The sequence below is a fragment of the Aphelocoma coerulescens genome (assembly GCF_041296385.1).
Source record: "Aphelocoma coerulescens isolate FSJ_1873_10779 chromosome Z unlocalized genomic scaffold, UR_Acoe_1.0 ChrZ, whole genome shotgun sequence".
NCBI lineage: Eukaryota > Metazoa > Chordata > Aves > Passeriformes > Corvidae > Aphelocoma > Aphelocoma coerulescens.
In genome coordinates, this window is record NW_027184085.1 from 16,493,277 (window position 1) to 16,514,158 (window position 20,882).

The window sequence follows — 20,882 nt, forward strand, 5'->3', positions numbered from 1 at the left end:
ATGTTTCTTATGGCCAGTCATGCAGCAATACAACTGAAGCAGACAGAAATTTTACAGAATGTGGTATGAAACAGTCAAATTAGCAATGCACAGGCATAAGCCAAAATAATGACTGGGACTCAGGAAGAAAAACAGACCATGTATGAGTAATTTGCTTACAACAAGTATTGCCACTGCTTCTGGTACTAATTTTCAAAAAAAGTGCAATTATGCATAGTTTAAAGGTCTAAATTATCACCAGAGTTTTCAAATCATTAACATGTATGCTATTAATTTTATTCAAACATTACTACAAAATAGACCCTGAGACCTCAGTTGTGCTAAATTACTTTAGCCACCAGGTGCATCGATCAAATGCCACAGAGAGTTGACAGTATGAAGCTATTATCAACACCTGAGCTCCACATTTAGGGTGCAGAGCAGGTAAAATTCCCTGCTCATAGGCAAACCACCTCCCAGCATAGTGGAAATGAACAAAGTAACACAGGCCTGATGGTCTGATGTCAGAAAAAACATATTCTTGACCTACCAATCAAATTGAATTCGGTCATATGAACCAGAGACCAGGCAAACAACTAAGAACACTGATACCACTGTCCTCCATTCTCCACATTCCTTCCAATGCCTTTGAAAAGGCTATCATAAAACTAACAAATTACTCAGCGCAAGAATATGCATCTTCCCCAAATCCCACAGATGACCAGATAAGAGGCTGAAACAGAAATTTTCTTCCTCCCTGCCTCTCATCTCCCTCTGGTTTTTTATTTGGGGAAGGTAGGTGGGGTAGTTTTTGTTTTGAGCGAGAATCATTGTCAGATTTCATTAAAAAATTTCTCTGAGAATACATACTACCAGATTCTGAGAACCACAGCCCTTAATTTAGGGAAGTTTTTACTGTTGACTGAAGAAAACCAACCAGCACTGTGTATTCAAAAAGCTGTGAGTAAGAACTCACAGCAGCTTCAGAGAGGCATGAGACGTATTCAGCACAAACTACATAGACGGTAAGACCCACTTTCGGTAAACTCAAGATTCAGCATTGTGCTGGCTCTTCCTACTGTTAGTGGGAACACAGGACTAGACAGGATCACTGTTGAGTCACTAATTTCCATCTTTCACAAGAGCAGATATCCAAATAAAGATTTATCCATATAAAGATTTACCCATTAAAGAGATGGACAGTCTCAATCCTGAAGATTCACTTTGTTGTGTTCTCCTATCCTCTGGACACATTTTGAGCTTCAAGTCATCTCAGTTCCTCACAATAGATTAAAGATTGCCAAAAAGAAATTCCAAAGTCAGAAAACCAGCACTTCTCCAGAAAATAAAACTGATAAATTGCCAATGTTTTGAGCTCACCAACACCGAAAAAATCTTTGAGGAATAATTTCTTAGTCAGAAAATGTGACTGGGGAAAAAAAAAAAAATCAAACCAACAGATAATAACCAAAGAGTCACAGAGAACTTTTAGCAGTCAGTAGCTTACAGAATACACAGCCTCACAAGTCAGGGCTTAGACAAGGAATTAGCTTAAAAGGAGGACCATTAAAAAAATAAAAAAGAAGAGAATAAAAAAAAGGAAGGGAAGTAAGAACAGAGAGAGAACAGAAGGAAACTTCATAGACATTCCTACTAACATCTTGCAGACCAAGAACTTGAAGCAGTAAGCATTAAATCTGTAACAATTAAAAGAAACCACCATAGAAGAAGCAAAGAAAGTATGAGTGCTCATTGCATGCATACACCTCTTCGGTCTCAGAATCCTCCCCAAATCTACTGTCTATACAAAACAGAGGGGCAGTAATACAGAACGATTTTGATCCACAGACAAAACAGCTTAGCTTGAGTGTCTCAAGTGACCTTTCATTTAGAAAGAGTCCAAGAAGTAGAAGGCTAAAATATTATTTCATCAAAGCAGGTGACTGAATGAAGTAGAAGTTGAGCCACAGAAATGCAAAAATAAGCACATAAATCCCTAACATCAGGTGAGGCAAATGTAGAAGGCAAAGCACAAAGCCCTTACCAGCACTGACAGAGAAGGTAATCTGGGCTCCCCTCAACAGTTCAGACACTTATAAGAAAGAATTAAGCATTACAAACTAGTCCTGACTAGAAGGAGAAACCACTTCTGCTGAGACAAGATGGTCCACTTCAAAGGAATTATACGAGAAATTAGCAAACCTATAGGGATAGCCAGGAGCAGTACTGATGTGAGTATTATCTCAAATTTAACTAGGAAAGACGAAAGCGAGGAAAAAAATATCTCAGCTAGTTAACTTTACAGAATAAGATAATATAGGAAAATACAAAAGAATAAAAAACTACAAAGCTTGTTGTATGGCAACACCACTCAAAGTGAGAAACAATTTAATACAAACTATGCTGCCAAAAAAAGCCCAACCAACCAAAACCAACTGTGCCTCAATTCACTCCCACTGTGTTTTAAATCTGAAGACACGCCAGTGATTCAAAACTAGCCTGTCTGAACAAGATGTTATAAAATGTCAACAAGATTGACAAGCATTTCTTTCCTGCCTTCATACAAAGGTATTTCCCAACTCTCCTATCATAGCCAATCTAAGGTTTTACTATTTTCTTCAGGTTACATCAACCATGATCTGCCCTCAAGGAAGGACAGTATCTCCAAGATGAAGATTAAACAGTCAAGCATACTGCCAGAATTAGAAGCGGTTTCATATTTTGCTACTGCCTTTCTGTCAAATCTGTCTATGGTAGCTTCACAAAGGATTTCCCTTCTGCTATGTAGAAAGTGCGTATCAGCAAGAGTGATTTGACTATATGGAACAAACCACAGATAAGTGACTCAGCAGGCACATTTAAACAAAACAAAAATAAGGGGGCTTAAAGTGATAGAGTGATTATTGTTACAATAAATCAGCATGCAGTTTTTGAGGACAGTGTTCACTAAACTTGTATCCACCTGCAGAATAGGAATGCTCTAAAAGGACAGAATCTAAGCATTTGTTTTACTAACATGGTATGTACGAGAAGTCTCTACGCCAGTACCTGAGCACCTTCTTGCTCAACCCTGAATATTTTGCAAAGTGTTGAAAAAAGTCAGAATGATTTTTGATTAAGAACAAAAATAAATAAATAAATAAATAGATTACTGTTAGCAAAAAGAAATTACAACACCTTGGAAAAAGAGGTTTTAAATACTTCTTATGAATTCTTCTTAAGTACTGTCCGGAAACTAATGAAAGAACTGTTTCTGAAAGGAAACTACATTTCCCAATATACAAGAAGTTGTGTGTGAGAAAGCTCCACCAAAGTAAGTTTGTATTGAATTATTATTTATATCTACATCCTGTTTAGCCATTTAGAAAACAAAAAAGTTTAGTTCATGTTCCATAGACGCCTTTGTGTAAAGCTTTAAAAAGGCTTCTGCTAAAATAGGGAGGGCCCCCATACTTATATCCTCCAATTCACACTCTGTGGCAACTCAGAGCTTTCAACCTGGATTTCCCCAACAAAAATAAAGTCATCCTTATCATTTCCTCATGAAGCAGTTGGTTTTAAGCTTTAAACAAAGAAATATAAAGGCAACATTGAAAAAAATAGTCATGTTATTGTTTATAGGTCTAGGTAACTTGATCAAAATACTTGACTGAGACAAAACTAAGTTTTGCCAGAGAAGGCTATTATTTGCCATACTATAGCACTGCTTTTCTATGCCTTTCTGCATGTTCCCAAGACTCATAACCCTTGAAAAAGGCAGAATTGGGCACAGAGACTGCCTAAGGACCCTTTCCTGGCTTTATTATAGCAACACTGCACTGAAATGTCATTGAGGTTTGCTTGCACTTGCCTACTTAAAGTGACAGGTTACCTCAAAAAGTTACAGCTTACATTCAGGTATTCCTCACCCTCACCTTTTTTTACAGGACACAAGGTACTCCAGATACAGACACTCATCTGATACAAACTGTACATGTGTTTCACATTCTGGTTTTCACATTCTGTGTGCAGGCACACAGCTAGCACAGGACACCTCTGGACCCATATAAAACTGCTGTTAATTTCTTTTATTATTATTATTGTTGGCATCAAGTAGAACGTCATATTCTAGAATAACCCTATATTTCAGCACAAGAAATACAATTTGCAATTCAAGTTATATACTGTATTTCGGTAAAGGAAGACTAAAAGAAGCCTTATCTGCTGGGGCATGGGGGAGGAAAAAACCCCAACAAGTTCCAAAAAAACACACCAAGCCAAATCAACCCTCAAAAATACTGAATCACAGCTGAAGTCCTCAACACACAGAGAATGTTTCTTTAAATTACCTTAATGCCACAGTCACTGTAAATATATTTCATACTATTAACCACCATTATGAGCATTCTGCTTTCACACTTTTTGAAAAAAACATGTATGATGCTGAGTTCTACAAATATAATGTTTTCTTTCACAATTACAAAGGTACTTCTAAGACAGAAATTGCATATAGCCATCTGCTCGAATTATTAGATAATTGTCTCATGGGACATCATTGAAAACAAGCTGACTTGTATACTTGGGCTTTATTTGAAATAAATATGCCATTCAAAATTAAATATTATAAGAATATCTAACAATACAATCAACTTCTCTTTTAATTTTACAGAACAGGAACTAGCCCAAAACCAAATAATTTACAAATGTTGCTCAAAAATATGCCAATAGAAATGTATTGTTTGAAAATTAGTTTTCATTCCTGTGGTTTTCATTTTTCTGGGTTTGGTTTTACTCCATTTGAGGACTTATTCCACACTTGCACCCTGTAATTTAAAAAAAAAAAAGTATTTTTTTAATTCTCCCTAAACAGCTTGCTGCTTCTTCTCCTTGCTCTTGAACTTTTAACCGCTTCGGTTTTAAACAGGGGAATTAACATCAAGTTTCCTACAAAATGGAGAAGTCCAACATTAATTTCACCTCATAAGACAGTTAGGACCTGATGATCAGAAACTGTTTACGGGTATTTCAAAGTGAGGAGAGTCTAAAACCAGCTGCACAGTACCTTGTCTTGTAAACATACCAAACCAGCTCAATTTGACATAGCTCAGCTTTGCCATTTTGATAGTGACAGCACTGAAAATCACATTACTTGGTAAGGATTGCTATTTGCCCCTTCAGCTCACAGGGGCAATCCAAAACTGGTGGGGGAAATCAAGAAAGTCTCCTCCATAAAAAATTACTACTAACTCATTTTAAATTTCTAACTCAGGTAAGTAGTACCATATCATTAACTACAAATTAAGAGAAAACCTAGAAAACTGATTATTTTGTAATTTAATGCTCTGTTACCAAAACATTAAGTTACAAAAAATGGCAAGAACTGTCTGAAGATAAAGTTGACAAGAGCCCTGGTACTGACAGCCAATCATTGGCCTCTGGTGACATGCGACCAGAATGTGAAACAAACATATATTTAGCAGCAAAAAAGAAAGAAAAAAAAGAAAGAACACTGCATTTCATAAAAATCACATACATTGGCTCAGCCCTGTAGACACATTTCCAAGTTTTAGAAACTTCCTGAGTGTTAAATCACACATAGAATGAATTCTCTCTATAAAAGATCATAGTAAACAGCTTCACTGGAGTTATTTGGTCTGTAATAATACAAAAATAATAAAACTGAGTACTAAAACGAAAATAACTGATTAAAAGTAAATATATAAATAAATAAGAGGGAGAGTGACAAGGGGCAATGGCTTTAAAAAAAAAGAGAAGAGGTTCAGTTAGACGTTAGGAAGAAATTCTTTACTGTGAGGCTGGTGAGGCACTGGAACCGGTTGCCCAGAGAAGTTGCAGATGCCCCATCCCGGGAAGTGTTCCAGGCCAGACTGGAGGAAGCTTTGAGCAGCCTGTGGAAGGTGTCCCCCTTCATGGCAGGGCTGTTGGAACTGGATGATCTTTTAAGGTTCCTTCCACTGTTGGAAATGATACCAAGTTTAAAAATTTTTATATAACTTTAGTCAGGGGTTTTGTTCACCTTTGCCCAGAGGGAAAGGAATTGAAGTTTCTTTTCAAAGGACTGTTTCACCAATCGAGGTCTGATGAGCTTAACATCTGAGTAGACTGGGAGTAACACAGAAGATACATAAAAGATAATGACCATTAACGAACATCAACTCCAAACATCACCCCTGGTATGGCTGGAGTCTCCTGGTCTGGAAAAAGACAGATAAGAAAATGAAGAATGAGGACCTAATTAACATTGAAGGCAAAGGGATCAATAGCCAACAGGACACTAACAACTGTGTAATCTGGGACCAATGAACCTTGAATCAATAAATTTCTTTGGGTTTTGGCTGTATAAGTATATTAAAAAATCCAGTAAAAATTATGTGTGATGGAATTATTTTCTCTGCAGAACCCAGGCAATGTGTGGATGAAATTATTTCTGTTGCATATCCTGGCCAGAACAACATCCTGGCCGGAATAAAGTAATGCCTTAATACTCTAACACTAAAAATGTTGGAGACTTTCTGCTTCTCCTGCAGTTTCAGTGACACCAACACAAGCCTTCCTATGATTCTATGAAATGCAAGTATTTAAGGACTGAAATCTAATTATGTAGCAAGTCATATTGCCTGTAAACCAAATATCATCCAATGATGGAAGCATTTTGAAATGGGGTTTTTTGTTCTAAGTTTACTATTATACATAGGAAAGAATCTTAGAATCATTTGGGTTAGAGAAGATTTTTATGATCTTTAAATCCAAGCATTAACCCAGCACTGCCAACTCAACCACTAAAACATGTCCCTTAGTGCCATATCTACAGATCTTCTAAATATCCCCAGGGTCAGTGAATCAACCATTTGCCTGGGAAGCCTGTTCCAAAACTTGACCACCCTTTCCATGGTGGTATTTTGACAGTGGATATTAGTGGATATTAAGAGCAAATGGTGGATATTAGGAACACATTTTCCTAATATCCACACTAAACTTCCCCTGGCATAGATTGAGGTCATTTCTTATCATACTGCTTGTTAGCAGAGAAGAGGCCAACCCCCACCTGGCCACAAACTCCTTTCAGGCAGTTATAGAGAGTGGTGTCACCTCTGAGCCTCCTTTTCTCTGGACTAAACACCTCCAACTCCCTCAGCTGCTCCTCACAGGACTTGTGCTCCAGACCCTTCCCCAGCTCCATTGCCCTTCTCTGGACTCCCTCCAGCCCCTCAATGTCCTTCTTGCAGTGAGGGGCCCAGAACTGGACACAGCACTCGAGGTGTGGCCTCACCAGTGCCCAGTACAGGGGGACAATCCCTGCCCTGGTCCTGCTGGCCACACTATTGCTGATCCAGGCCAGGATGCCCTTGGCCTTCTTGGCCACCTGGGCACACCCTGGCTCATGTTCAGCTGCTGTCACCAGCACCCCCAGGTCCTTACCAGCCCCTCTGTCCCAGCCTGTGGCGCTGCCTGGGGTTGTTGTGACCCAAGGGCAGGACCCAGCACTTGGCCTTGTTGCACCTCACACCATTGGCCTCAGCCCATGGATCCTCCCTGTCCAGAACCCCTTGCAGAACCTTCCTGCCCTCCAGCAGATCAACGCTCCTGCCCAGCTTGGTGTCATGTGCGAAGTGACTAAGGGTGAACATGATCCCCTCATTCAGATCATTGATAAAAATATTAAACAGGACTGGGCCCAGTACTGAGCCCAGGGGAACCCCACCCATGACCAGCCACCAGCTGGAGATAATTCCACTCACCAACACTCTCTGGGCCCAGCCATCCAAGGCAGTTTTTAATCCAGCAAAGAGTGCACCTGTCCAAGCCATGGGCTCTCAGCTTCTCCAGGAAAATGATGTGGGAAATGGTGTCAAAGGCTTTACTGAAGACCCATGGCCTTTTCTTCAACCACTAGGTGGGTCACCTTCTCACAGAAGGACATCAGGTTGGTTAAGCAGGATCTGCTCTTCCTAAACCCATGCTGCCTCAGACTGATCCCCTGGTTGTCCTGTACATGCCACATGATGCCACTCAAGATGATCTGTCCCATGACCTTCCCTGACTGAATACTGTCACTGTAAAAATCATCCCAGCTGCTTCAGAAGAAGTGCTGAGTCAACACTGGTAAGTGTCTTCAGACAGGAAAGAAAAAACATTGAATCTGTATTGTGGTTTCACCCATTATTCTAAGAACACCCAAGAACACATAAATGTTATTTCTCCTGTCAAATAAAATCAAGCGCTAACATTAGTTAAGTTCATCTTCAAAGACTCTTTCCTTGACAGAAGGAAGAGTGCCTACCCAGTAGGTGATGTTCATCACACAATTTAATATGTTCAGCATGAAAATAATAAGCTGCTTCTGACTGCCCTTTTTATTGAAGTAAATAAGGAAAATGAGACACACAAACCCATATGACCCACTCCTCATTGTGGTTATGTATCTGGGGTTCTCTACAGAATGACCAATCCGTTAATCTACAGCATGTGACAAGCAATTTTCAAACAACAAAGGAAGAGACTTTTTTTTTCCCTTTTTTCTGTCTGTAAGACAAGAATGATAGAATGGTTTGGGTTGCAAGGGACCATTAAAATCATCTACTTCCAACCTCCCTGCCATGAGCAGGGACAGCTTCCACTAGACCAGGTGGCTCAAAGCCCCACCTAACCTTGAGTTAAAAAGTTTAAACTGAAGCAAGAAAGATTAACAGGAGATTTAGGCTAGATCTTAGAAAAATAGTGTGTAGAAAGTAGGGCTAGTTGTGCCCAGGAAGAGTTTGCCAGAAGAGATTATGGAACCTGATGTGGGTTGTTTTTAGAGAAGCAGTCTGGTCAGAACTGGTTTGGTCATAGTTCATCCTGCTTTTGAGCCAGGAATTAATTAGATGACTCTCACTCCTTTCAGCTCTATTTGTTATTATTTTATCATGTGAACATGAAAAACAGAAACATTTGTGCATTAACAGAGACTCCCTGTTTCTGAGGCTTCTTATACTTTACCAGTCTGTGCCGCAAAGTCTTGCAACAGAAACACATAAATCCATTAAGTCATCTATCTATAAAACACTTTCTCAATTAAGCCCTTCTTTTAAAATGTATTTCAGCCTTGTCACACCCAAAACAGCTATTGAAAAAGACCTTTACAGAAAGACTTTTTTTGATATCCCAAATTAATTTTGCAAAGTCCCACCAAGACTCAAAGCCTACTCTTCAAATGAGTCTGTTTTCAGTACAAAACACAAAGCCAACAGAAAATTACTTAAGTCAATTTAAGAGCTAAGGAACACAGCAGTGTCCAGTGCCTAAACAGCAACACAGAGACCTGCAATAGTTCAACATACTGCACATATAGTAGTAAAAAATTATATACCACTTCTATAATTTCTTTTCAGTCCTCCACTGAATACCTTTTCCTTCTTAAGAAGTCCTTTCTTGTGCAGCTGTTACAGTAAGCAGGCAATACACACACTGAAATATAACAGAAGCAGCTTTTCTTAACAAAAATACTCCAGCAATGAGGGAAACAGGGAATCAAAACCAGGAAATCTTGAGCCCTGGTCACACACAATATCACAGTCAGCATCTATGGCAAAAAAATGGTTACCTCATTAGAATCAGATGCTAAGAGAAAAAACTAAGTCAGCTTACCTGGTGCACCTATCTCACATAAAGCAGCCTTGCAAAGAAAGTTTGAAAGAGGTCAGAGGAGGACAGAGAAGTGAACACATGAAATCAAATAGCATTCTTTGCAATATTATTCAAGAACTTGAGCAAATTACTAACATCTTCCTTCCTCAGGAAAGAGCTTCCCACACCACAGAATTTTAAAAGAGAAAATCCTTAACTCCTACAAAAGAAGCCACAAAACGTTTCTCTTGTCTCAATCCCATGCTAGAATTCACAAACTAATTTGCACAACAGATTCTTTCTAATTATGTTCTAATTTCAATGGTAAAAGAGCAGGAGGCTAATATAAGTATTCAAATGCTCTGACACCAATCGCTCAAGGCACGCACTGTGATTCGGAACCACAAGATCTTGTGTAGAAGCTGCTGTGAAGCATCAGCTAATTCTTTACATTTTACACCTCAGTTTACCCTGCTGAAAAACAAAATAGCTTGTGTCTCATTGGAAGTTTGAAAGTTGAGCCACTATCTGTCAGATTTGGGAATACAAGCATATGGAATAATAAAACCATCATTAGGAAGAGTTCCACAGGCATTTCCAAATACATTCATATTTTGTAATTACTAAGAGCTTTATTAATATTCTCCATCTAGATCTGATTTATCAACCACTAAATTATTATTGGAGAGTGATAGCTTATAAAAGATGAATTAATGTTACATTACAGGCTAGCACAACACACACCTAGAACCACAGTTTCTTTTAGTGTGGTTTTCTTGTTCATTACCCAATAGTCCTAGAGCTTCAGTTCAGCATAGTATACTTCAAAGCAGTTGTTTTTTGGGTTTTCTAGTTGTTTGGGGTTGGGCTTTGCTTGTTTCTTTCTTTCTTTTTTCTTTTTTTTTTTTAATATACATTTTGACCTTCTTATTTATGGGTTATTTGGATTTAAAACCGAATTTTATGACCCCTATATTATTCTTTCCTGCAAGGCTGAGGTCCAAGATTTGGGGTTCTCATTCACTGTGGCCATTGCTTTTTAATCTGGTATGATAAGGTGTGTATTTCCACACTTCATCCTTTTCAGAGTCATCTTCTTGTTCGAAGTCAAGTGAAATGTCACCGTGAAAAGCATTTCAGAATCACTGAAACCAAGAGTTACTTCCTTCTAATATCTCACAATATGACCCAATCTGCTCATAAACTTTTCTTAGTAGATTCATTCTCTTCCACAGACAATATATTCAAGTAGAGAAAAAAACAACATACAACTCTCATGAAGAGCAAGGCAAAAGCAACTGAAACACAGATCTTGATGTCAATAACCAGAAATCTTTGTAAAGTCCTAGTGAACACATTTGCTCCACTTTCCCTTCATGGTTTCACATCTTTTGCCTATACAGATTCAACTTTACAACAAATCCCACCTCTTTCTCCACACACAGACAAGAAGTGCACTTGGCAAGACCTTGCATGGTTTCCAAATACACTGATGTGTTTGATGTAATCCCTGTCTGCCTGTAGCCTTCTTGTCACAGCAGAGACTTGAGTCAATATTGATCAGAGTATCAACCTCTGTCGGGCCTCTAGATACAACCCTATACAGAGGGGTTATTACTTACACATATGTATTACAGAGAATTGCACTGGAATGTCTTCCACTCAACCCAAGATGACAACAAAATGAAGTATGTAGATCTTCAAGACAATGCTAACACAGGCCTGGTTAAGAAACAAAATCTCACGTTTTGGAAATGTGTGCACTTTCAGAATTGGGGTACAAATAATCATCTTCCGTTAGGGTAAAGTGTATGTTTACACTGACTACATTACAATGTAAAGAGTGGTTAAAAAAATCCATTATTAATGACTTTTGAGGCAAAGATAAGCAAAAAAGATGGGTTGTGGGTTTTGCCTGCGATGCAACATTTGTTAATGTTGGGGACATCTCTCACTAGACCAGGCTGCTCAAAGCCCCATCAAGCTTATCCTTGAACACTTCCAGGGATGGGGCATCTACAGCTTCTCAGGGCAAACTGTCCCAGGGCTTCACCATCTTCAAAGCAAATAATTTCTCTCTAATATCTAATCTTGTTGGGGTCTCCCCCCCTGCCATGGAGCCCTGGGAGAGGGGCCCTGGGGGGGAGACACAGGGTTTCCCTGCCCCTGGTCAGCCTCATTCCTGATTGGTTGGCTTGTGTTTCCCTGTGTAGCCAAGGACCCTCGTGTCCCGTGACTGGACAAGTTCCTGAGCAGAGCCCCGGCCATGCGGCTGGAGAAATAAACATCCCTGAAACATCTACCAAGAATCCGTCCATATATGTTTCTTTTCCACAGGACTCGTGGAACGTGTTACAGTAATCCCCGCTGTAACAAATCTAAATTTGCCCTCTTTCAGTTCAAAGCCGTTCCCCCTTGTCCTATCATTACATGCCCTTATAAAGTCCCAGTTGCAGCATGGAAACATGTTGCCCTGTTTTGAAAAAGAAACCACTGGAAGACTATAGATCTGTTCAAAAACATGGTGCCTGCATGTGCTCAAGGCTAAAATGAAGTTTTGAAAATGCTACTGAGCAGCTACTCTCTGTTCTGGCATCTGCATCTTGTTGAAAGCCCAGGAAACATATAGCAGACTTGTGTGTCCCTCTCTTAACTGACACTTTGATTTGGAGAAGAGGAGGAGAAAGTGGAAAGCTGTTGCTTTCCTTACACTAATAAAAAAAAACCTCTTTCAGATGAGAAGCTCTGTGGGAATGGATCTGAAGATTCACCAACCTTGTTTTTTCTGTAATGTGTAAGGTCCCAGTATATGAATCAAAAAGCATTTTGACAATCCACACGGTGAGATTTTTTTGGGTTGTCCCGCCAGAAGTTGGACTCAATGATCCTTGCGGGTCCCTTTCAACACAGGACATTCCATGACAAAAAAACTGCACAACAAATAATTTGTGTTCATGAGGTCTTGAAGACACCAGAAGGATTGAGTGAAACAAGGTAGGTGTAGCACTTTCACTGGTAGCATTAAATAAAGCTAAAAAAATTGAAGTCATAAGTTTGGAAAGCCTTGGGAAATGCTTTAGAAAGCATTGCTGAAAACAGACGTACTAGAGATTTGCCTACATTGAGACAGGCAATTGTGACAAAACCAGGAACAGAATTTTAAAATCTTGGTTACAACATACCATGTGATAGCTGTATGTAGCCGTTGCTTCCCATGACAGAAGATATTCTTAAACCACCTCTCACATTTTTACCATTTCCTAAAGGTCTATTGCCCAGAATGGCATTTGAGATCCTAGTAACAATTACTTACCTGAAAGCTTCCTTTTGAAATTTAAGTATATACAGACATACCAGTGGAACCATAGCATGAATTTATGGCATCTATTAAACACTGTTGTTTTCTACTCTTAAACAATATAATACCCAGCAATATAAACCCAGTAAAAATTCAGTATAGTTTTGTATATATAAATCTCTGCCATAAAAATGAAGTGGCACTCAAAAGGTTTCATATGACAGAATATAACTGGCTTTATGATTTGTGTGCAATACAATCAAACTGATCAAAATACAAACACTGTACGAGAAGGCAGATCTAAAAGCACTATCTACTTTAAAAGGCTCTAAAGGATGCTGTAGAACAGCCTTTCCAAAAGCATTTATGGATTTAATTACACATGCATACAATCTTAAACTACTTTGAAGAAAGCACACTATAATTATAAAGAAGCTGTAGCAGCAGATATTCAGCAAACCACTTTGAAAACTAATTTCAACGCCTGCACAAACATTTTCAACTTTAAGATGAGAAGAAACATTAAAAACACCATGGATAGACATACAGTGATGGTGAGAATTAGAAATGTCTTTCTACCAAAAAAAAAAAGCTAACACGTGAACAGATTACATTTTGTGGCATTAGATACATTTCCTTTATTTTTAATCTACTATCCACTTGTATGACTTCTTCCCTTAACAGATACCTATTCTTGAACAAATGCAGGATGTCTTCAGAAAACAGAGTTGAACTATTTTCAGCAGGAATCATAATAGTAACTATCACTGATGCCCTCAGGATACAGGGCATGCATGTTCACAGGAAAAAGCAATCTTCTCTCATTCTAGGACAAACAGACAACTTTTGAGCTCACAGTACAAAGTTTAAGACCTGCAGAACAAACTTTTCCCACTTCTGCTATAATATGACATCTTGTGAAAGATGATTATTCTGCAAGAAGTGTAATTTCTAGTGCTCTGTGGCTGTCCAATTGCTGTTAAAGGCAAATACAGATTAACAACAGTTTGTAATTCATACTCAAAAGCAACACCATTTTTGGCAAGACTAGGACTAAAAAAAACAGAATAAAAAAAAACTGCAACTGCATGCAAAATACTGTGAGTGGTATATATTACTGTTGCCCCCTATTTCCACTTGCAGATCACGTATTAGATTCTTACTCATCCAGCTATACAAGGTAGAGGACGTGATTGCATGTACACAGACAGCAGGGCATGCAACTTTGACCATAATCACAGGGAGTCTTCCATCACAACTTCCAATCACCTAGTCAGGAATCCTTGCAAATCAATTTGCTCTTTTGCACATCTCATTGCTATCCATACTCCCAACCTCTGCATTACAGAATGTGAAAGAAAAAAATTCACATTCACTGAAGAGCCATTTCTAGTCTTTTCACCCTCTCAATAATTCAAATGATACAGTGAACTACTAGATTTGTAATTTGCCACTAATTCAACAGGTTCCCCTGCTATCTTTCCAAATCCACAATCTCAGCGCACCTCAGATTTCAAAGAGGTCATTTTTGTCATAGGAGATTGTCAGAATTTTGAATATCTTTACTTTGCAATGTACTTACAAATTACATTTTAAACTTATTATATTCAATTAAAACAACTTTTTTAATATAATTAAAGAGGCTACTTTGCAAACTACACAAAAAAAGGATGCTCAACAGAGGCCACTAGAAAAATTCCATGCTCATACCATCACCCCCTGCATCACTTGAGCCTGACAAGAGTAGTTTATTTTCCACGTGGAGCACCATGAAGGCATAATACAACATTTTCACAACACACTACACAACTGTTTTCTGGACAGACAGCAAGACTGAGGATTGGGAATCCTCACTTCCACAGGGCAAATGCAAAACAGCACTTACATACAGGATAACTAACCCCACAGCTTTGAGAAGTGCAAATTGAACAGCACCTTGTCTGAACAGAAAAGATTGGCTGGGTTTTTCCTCTTGTCCTCCCTAAAGCTAATGGCCTGTGGAACAGTCCTGCCATCCTGTAGAGCAGGAATGACCCATGGACAGCAGAGACAAATCAGATGAAACAAAACCTGTATTTGTAAAGGCCCTAGTCCAGGACAAAGCTCTATTCCAACCTAAAAGTTTGTCCAACTGAGATTCTGACAAAAATTAACAGGCTATTTTGGCAAACCATACCTTTCCAAGTGAAATCAATTACTAATTGTCAGAGGTTCTCAAAGAGCTGGAAATACAGTGTATATCGCTGAATAGCCCAAGGAAGCAATGCTGTCGCAGCAGCATTGGCTGCACCAAGCTGCTGAGCTCTGTGAGCAGGTAACATGAGCTCTGGCCACAAGGAGAGACTGCTCAGCAATGACAGCACAGTTCACTTTAACCAACGCACTCTGGAGAGAGAAAGGGAAGAGAATTGTATTCTGATCTCACTCCTGTCCCAGCCTTGATTTTCTCCCCCTTCACCTGTCTTTACTTTCCTCATTTGAAAAAATGTTACAACTGTTCCTTTATTTCAGGAAAAGTAGGAAGTAAAGTCTCATAGCTCATAGTAAAAAACCCACAGTATAGCTAATATTCACATGCACAGTGACACATGCATCAAGACAGTCTGCCGCTCTTTCTCCTGTTTAGGTTGCTAGCAACACAAATCACACCTAGCATGGTCCAAGCAGCTTGACTACAGATTTGCAACAACCAAGCACGCATAGTCCCACCCAATCCAAGTCACTGCCAAGACCGGGGTGATAGCGAAAACCTTTTATTTAAGGCTGGAAGTTAAAAACATTTACACCTTTCCTTTCCAACAGTCTATCCACAGAATATCAGCAGTGACTGTGAATGGAATTATCCACATTTCCCCAAGGGTAGCACATAAAAGGACTTTTTCCTGCTGCACTTTTGTGCTTTTGTTTTGCTGCTTCTGTCAAGGACACGACATGGGAAAGGGAGGAGTAGACAGGATATGCTATATGAACACTGTTATTACTTTAACTTAGTATTTTCCAATGGGAAACCATGTCGGGAGGGGGAAGAGTCTCATAGGAAGCTTTCCATACTCTAAGTCATAGGCTGGCTCCAGAAACCTCCCAGACATGTTCCCATGATTACCTCCTATTTCATGGCTGCCTTCAGTTGCTGTCTCGGTTTCTCTTCTTTTAAAAGCTTCCTCTCCACCACTTTATGAGTAAATGTTATTTCTGTTTTTTTCTAACATCAGACAAACTCCTTAGCACAACAGCTGTTTCCAGTCAAATCGTTTCAAGACATGAATTTATCATTATAAACAAAGACAAATGTAAGTAAGTCCAAAGTAAACCAGAAAACTAAAAGCACATTTGCATCGTTTACTATACTTACCATATATAAACTAGAGCAAGCAAAGCTGTAAAAATGCGTCATTTATTTCCACTTCTCAATGCACAAATTCAAGCCAAGAGGCTACTAAAACTGAAATATCCACTACTCATGATTTTCAGGAAGATGATGCCAACATTGATGCAACATTGCTACAGTGCATCACTTTTGCCATACCCAGCATCTTAAAGATCTACAGAGAGCTTTTCATTATCCTTGTTTTGTTTTGAAACAAAATTATTTATGTATTGATGACATATTTTGAAACCAAGAAAAACTTACTTTTTAATTTCCTGAAACAGGAAAATGCATTTTCCAGTATTTTTACTTCTAATATACACCAGTAAATGACCATGTCACTAGGCCTCCTTAGGTATTTTTGCATGGTTCTCACCCCACAGAGGCTTCTGTCCATTTTGCTACCCAAAACAACAAGTGATGTGAAAATCACATTTTGCATATTCCTGCAGTCACATTTAAGGGTTAGGGACAAAACCTGTTCAAAAAAGCTTAAAATTATATGTAAATGGATGAAAAGAACACAAGTCTCAAAGCCTAGTACAGAGTATCAGTGAATCTTCTGGAGTATATGCATAGGCACCTAATCATGCACATAGTTTCCAAGGTGGAGTCCTAAATATGTATAAAAGTGGCAAGTGTCCTGACATAAAAATTGTTTTACAAGACAAAAACATTTGGATTATTTTCCCTCTGAGGTTCATGTAGGTAAAATTCTCCATCATTATTTTAATAGGATCTTTATCTGGTTAAGAAAATTAAATCAGAAACAGAAAGGAAATAAATTATAACCTTTGTTACAAGCTGCCATATGCTTACAATCTCCACAGTCACGCAGATTCACAAATTTATCTGCCTGTTCCCACACATCCAATTGGCATATCTGATGCAGATACTAGGATGGTGGGAGAAGCAGAAACATGCACCTGAAAAACTGGTACTTCTGCCAGAAGCTACTAGCTATGTGAAACACATTGAGGTTTATTTTCATTGGTTGGTTGATTTCTTAATCCCAAAAGCTTTCATTTGAGTTTATGATAATGTTTTCCTTTTAGAATACACATCTATCAGTTTCAGATTCAGAGATGGGCATCCCATTTCCATACTCTTGCAAAGATGTAGGTTTTCTCATAGTTCAAGACAACAAATTTTTGGCTTCTTAATCGTGGTAGCTGAAGGCAGCACAGGCTGTTTTGCCATAGATCACTATATAAACTCTTCCTCCATCTCATAATCTGTGTGTGCCATAAAAACAGGAAGCCTATTTAATGGTGTAGTACAGGTGATGTAATGGGTGCTTTAGAGTGTTACTGATAAGCAGCTTGATAACAGACTAACAGTTGAGATGTCTGTAGTCCAAAGGACTAAAAGCATTGTACCATGAGGACAAGGAAGTGTCCAAGTAACACAGTACAAGCTGAACAAATGGTGCTGCTAAGGACTGGCATCTAAAAGACTGCTTACATTTTGTAGAAAAATCAATCAACTAGCAAACAGAAAATCTATTGAATCTGCAAAACAGCATGCAGCAGAAAGCACAAGACACAAGGCATTAATTAAAAGGGAAATAGGAACTGGGGTTTTGTGGTTTGCTTCTTGACATCAGTATGGAGCACACACTACTTGCTAGCTGCCAGACTGCTGACATACCTGAGCAACAAAGCCAGTGACAGAGTTACAAGCATGAGCAGGACACGGTGCAGAGGCAGAAACTATCACATTGTATTTCTGCACAACTCTCACTTCAGCAGGCCTCTCTGTTTATTCTGATACCAAAGCTGTCCAAACCCACCAACCTGTCAGATCATCTGAAACTCACCCTTCCAATGACAGGCATTTTTATGTAAGCAAGTACTCTCTGCACCTAGCATTTTCCTAAAGGAACTATTTTAACTTTCAAATGCGCTTTACATTGGATCTGTGTAGTGCCTGTACAACTGTGGCCACAACTGTGCATCTCCAGATGCTCTGAAGTCTAGTCATCATCTTCCTCGTTATCCTCCCTTAAGTACCAGCAGTCAGTGAAATCAATTTCTTTCAGCATTTTAAGAAACCAAGCTAACTCTTTTTATTTTGCAATTTAAAACATCAAGTATTTTGCTGCCCAGAAGGTGAGAATGAGATATCAGTTATACAACTACCACTGTAACTGCAGCTACCACAACTTAGTAGGGCACTCCAGTATATAGACAGGACTTAACCAATTTTAAACTAAAACAGAACTGATTACTGTCAGAGGATGTATTTTGTTGTACATTGTACCTGCTTATACCCAGGTCTGCAATACACACACATTTATACTTGGGACATTCCCTCAAATGAATTTGAACAGCGTACTCTAGCCTTCTAAAGAACTGGCAAACCATTCAAGTACCTTGCAGCCATTGAAACCTCATACTGTAACCCTGTTGATCCTTCAAGATAGTATACTCCTATCACAAAGGGATTTTTAGAGAGAAAGTCTTACTAAGAAATTTAAATACCATAAGGAAATATGCCTTTGACTCTTCTTTTCTACCATTTAGAACACATTTAGATGTTGAAAACAGAAAGCAGGCAAATGTCATGGGAAAAAAAAACACGGTACGATATTAAACACTACCTGGAACCAAATTCTGTGAACAAAAGCAGATGTTAAGCTTTGAGATTCTGTCCTCAGGTAAGACTTACTGATGGCACATAGGCCTCATCACTGTTCCAAACTCACCTACACTTTTGACTGCATGAAGTGGTACATTCCAGGCTTCCTCCTGAAAAGTGGTAACAGAAGGAGCAGCATTCCCTCTCCAAAAGCTCCAGGATATGAAGCATGATTTGAGCAACAGAGTCTTATACATTGTGTAAGCTCTGTTTACACTACACATTATTGTAGTAGTGCAATTAACTTCTGCAAAACCCCATTCATCTAACTGTTCTCATCACTAATTAGAACAACTGGGAGCAGAAAAATAAATGCTAGCATATTGGGGACATATGTTTGAAGTAAACTTCTTATTTCTCTTATATAAGGTAAGTTTAACTTAAGAGCATTTCCAAATGTTAAGGCTTTCAGACAAAGCTTACAATATGTGCATTTAGCTAACATGTCTTAATATGTGACATTACTCAAACATCATAGATATTTAAAGGCAAAGGTACATAAACCCTTCAGCAATGACATTACGCCAGAATTCTTAGCAACTGATGCACATGAATTCTAAATTTTCCTACACCTCAAGAGGCTGGCTCAATTTTTCTTTCGCTTTTTTAACTAAAGTGGAGGATACATTTCCTCTTCTGGTTTTAGTAAATCTTTGACAGGACAAAAACCTACTGTAGTCTGTTTATGCAAACTAGTATGACAAAGCCCTTTTGCTATCTGCATTACTTAAATCCAATACTAAAAATCTCAACTTCTTTTCACTCAAATGGCATTAACACTAACAAAAATACACTTAGTTAGTTAGAACATTGCCTTACCGTGTAAATGCCAATTCTACAAACAGCAAATGAGAGCTGGATACATTCAGACATAGTCTAAAGGAATCAAAATAAAGAAATTACCAAGAATGCTATTTATTCAGAACTACTTTTCTTCCCATGTCTCCCCTCTGCCCCAAAAAAACCAACTTATTCAAGGCTGTATTAAACAACCTGAGAAAAATGCCATATAAATTCAGATGCATACTACCTTTCATACAGAAGCAGCTGTCAACACCTTTACACTTACTAGTTCAGTATTTAATTATAGGCCTCAGATTACCTAATGATCCCCAAAATGCCTGTACACAACCTTAACAATTTGCATGTAAGCTTTCAGTGTCATTTATTTTTATCTACTCTGTTTCAAAAACAATCTGCAAGAAACATTTTAGTGGAGTGCTTTTTGGCCTCCTAGTAGACTGTAAAGGGCTTCTGTGCTTATATGTTACAGTTCTTCTCTCCCTGTACCATCACTGAAACTTTCTTCCTCTGTATACCAATATAATGTATATGATTTAATGCTTGCACATTTCTGGAGTCTTATTCCTTTAGTTTTCTGATATTTTCATGTTCAAAGCAGAACATGAAAATGAACATTTTATTTTATCTGTTCTTACAGCTGGGAAATATCATATTAAAAGTTTTTACCCTCAACTTGCTCAACTTCCGATCTGCTGTGATGCCACAATTCTATGTCTTCTGCAGTCACCCAGAGAGGCTGAGGATGGACTACGAATTTCTGATGAAACAGATGAAAAACACCTTCTTTAATTAGCATAACAAAGCCAGGAAATAAATGCAGCTCTCCAACACGAAAATAAACACTACTGTATGTTTGCCATATTTCCTATGCAATTAGGTAAAATAAACTAAGCTTACAATGATTTATTCAGAAAAGTAATTGAGTAATTTGCCTTTCAAATACCTTATATAAAGGCATACAAGGTATTTGAAAGACAAAACTTAAAGCCAAAACTTAAAGCCAAAGTGAAACATTTTTATTTAATATTTAAAAAGGTCACACATTATCTAAGATGAAGTGCTGGATGATACAGACTTTAAACGTACCAGTCAAAACATCTTCTCAGCATCTGCTTTCTAATTTCTCCCTCCCTCCAAAAAAAAGAAAACCCTTTAAATGAAATACCCATTTAATTAGAATTGGGATTT

General features: G+C 38.4%; 1 protein-coding gene across 6 annotated transcripts in view; it reads right to left on the reverse strand.

Moving 5' to 3' along the window:
- ARL15 (ARF like GTPase 15) overlaps nucleotides 1-20,882 on the reverse strand; it is a 232,257-nt gene that overhangs the window by 192,698 nt on the left and 18,677 nt on the right. For 5 of the 6 annotated variants that reach the window (XM_069001322.1, XM_069001318.1, XM_069001323.1 and 2 more), the window contains exons 2-3: nucleotides 20,361-20,451; nucleotides 19,710-19,766 (exon numbers count right to left, since the gene is read on the reverse strand). The exons of the other annotated variant lie outside the window; for it this stretch is intronic. In XM_069001322.1, the coding sequence (XP_068857423.1) occupies nucleotides 19,710-19,763 (54 nt within the window). In that variant the 5' untranslated portion in view covers nucleotides 19,764-19,766; nucleotides 20,361-20,451. The remainder of the gene's footprint in view (nucleotides 1-19,709; nucleotides 19,767-20,360; nucleotides 20,452-20,882) is intronic. 6 annotated transcript variants of the gene reach the window in all.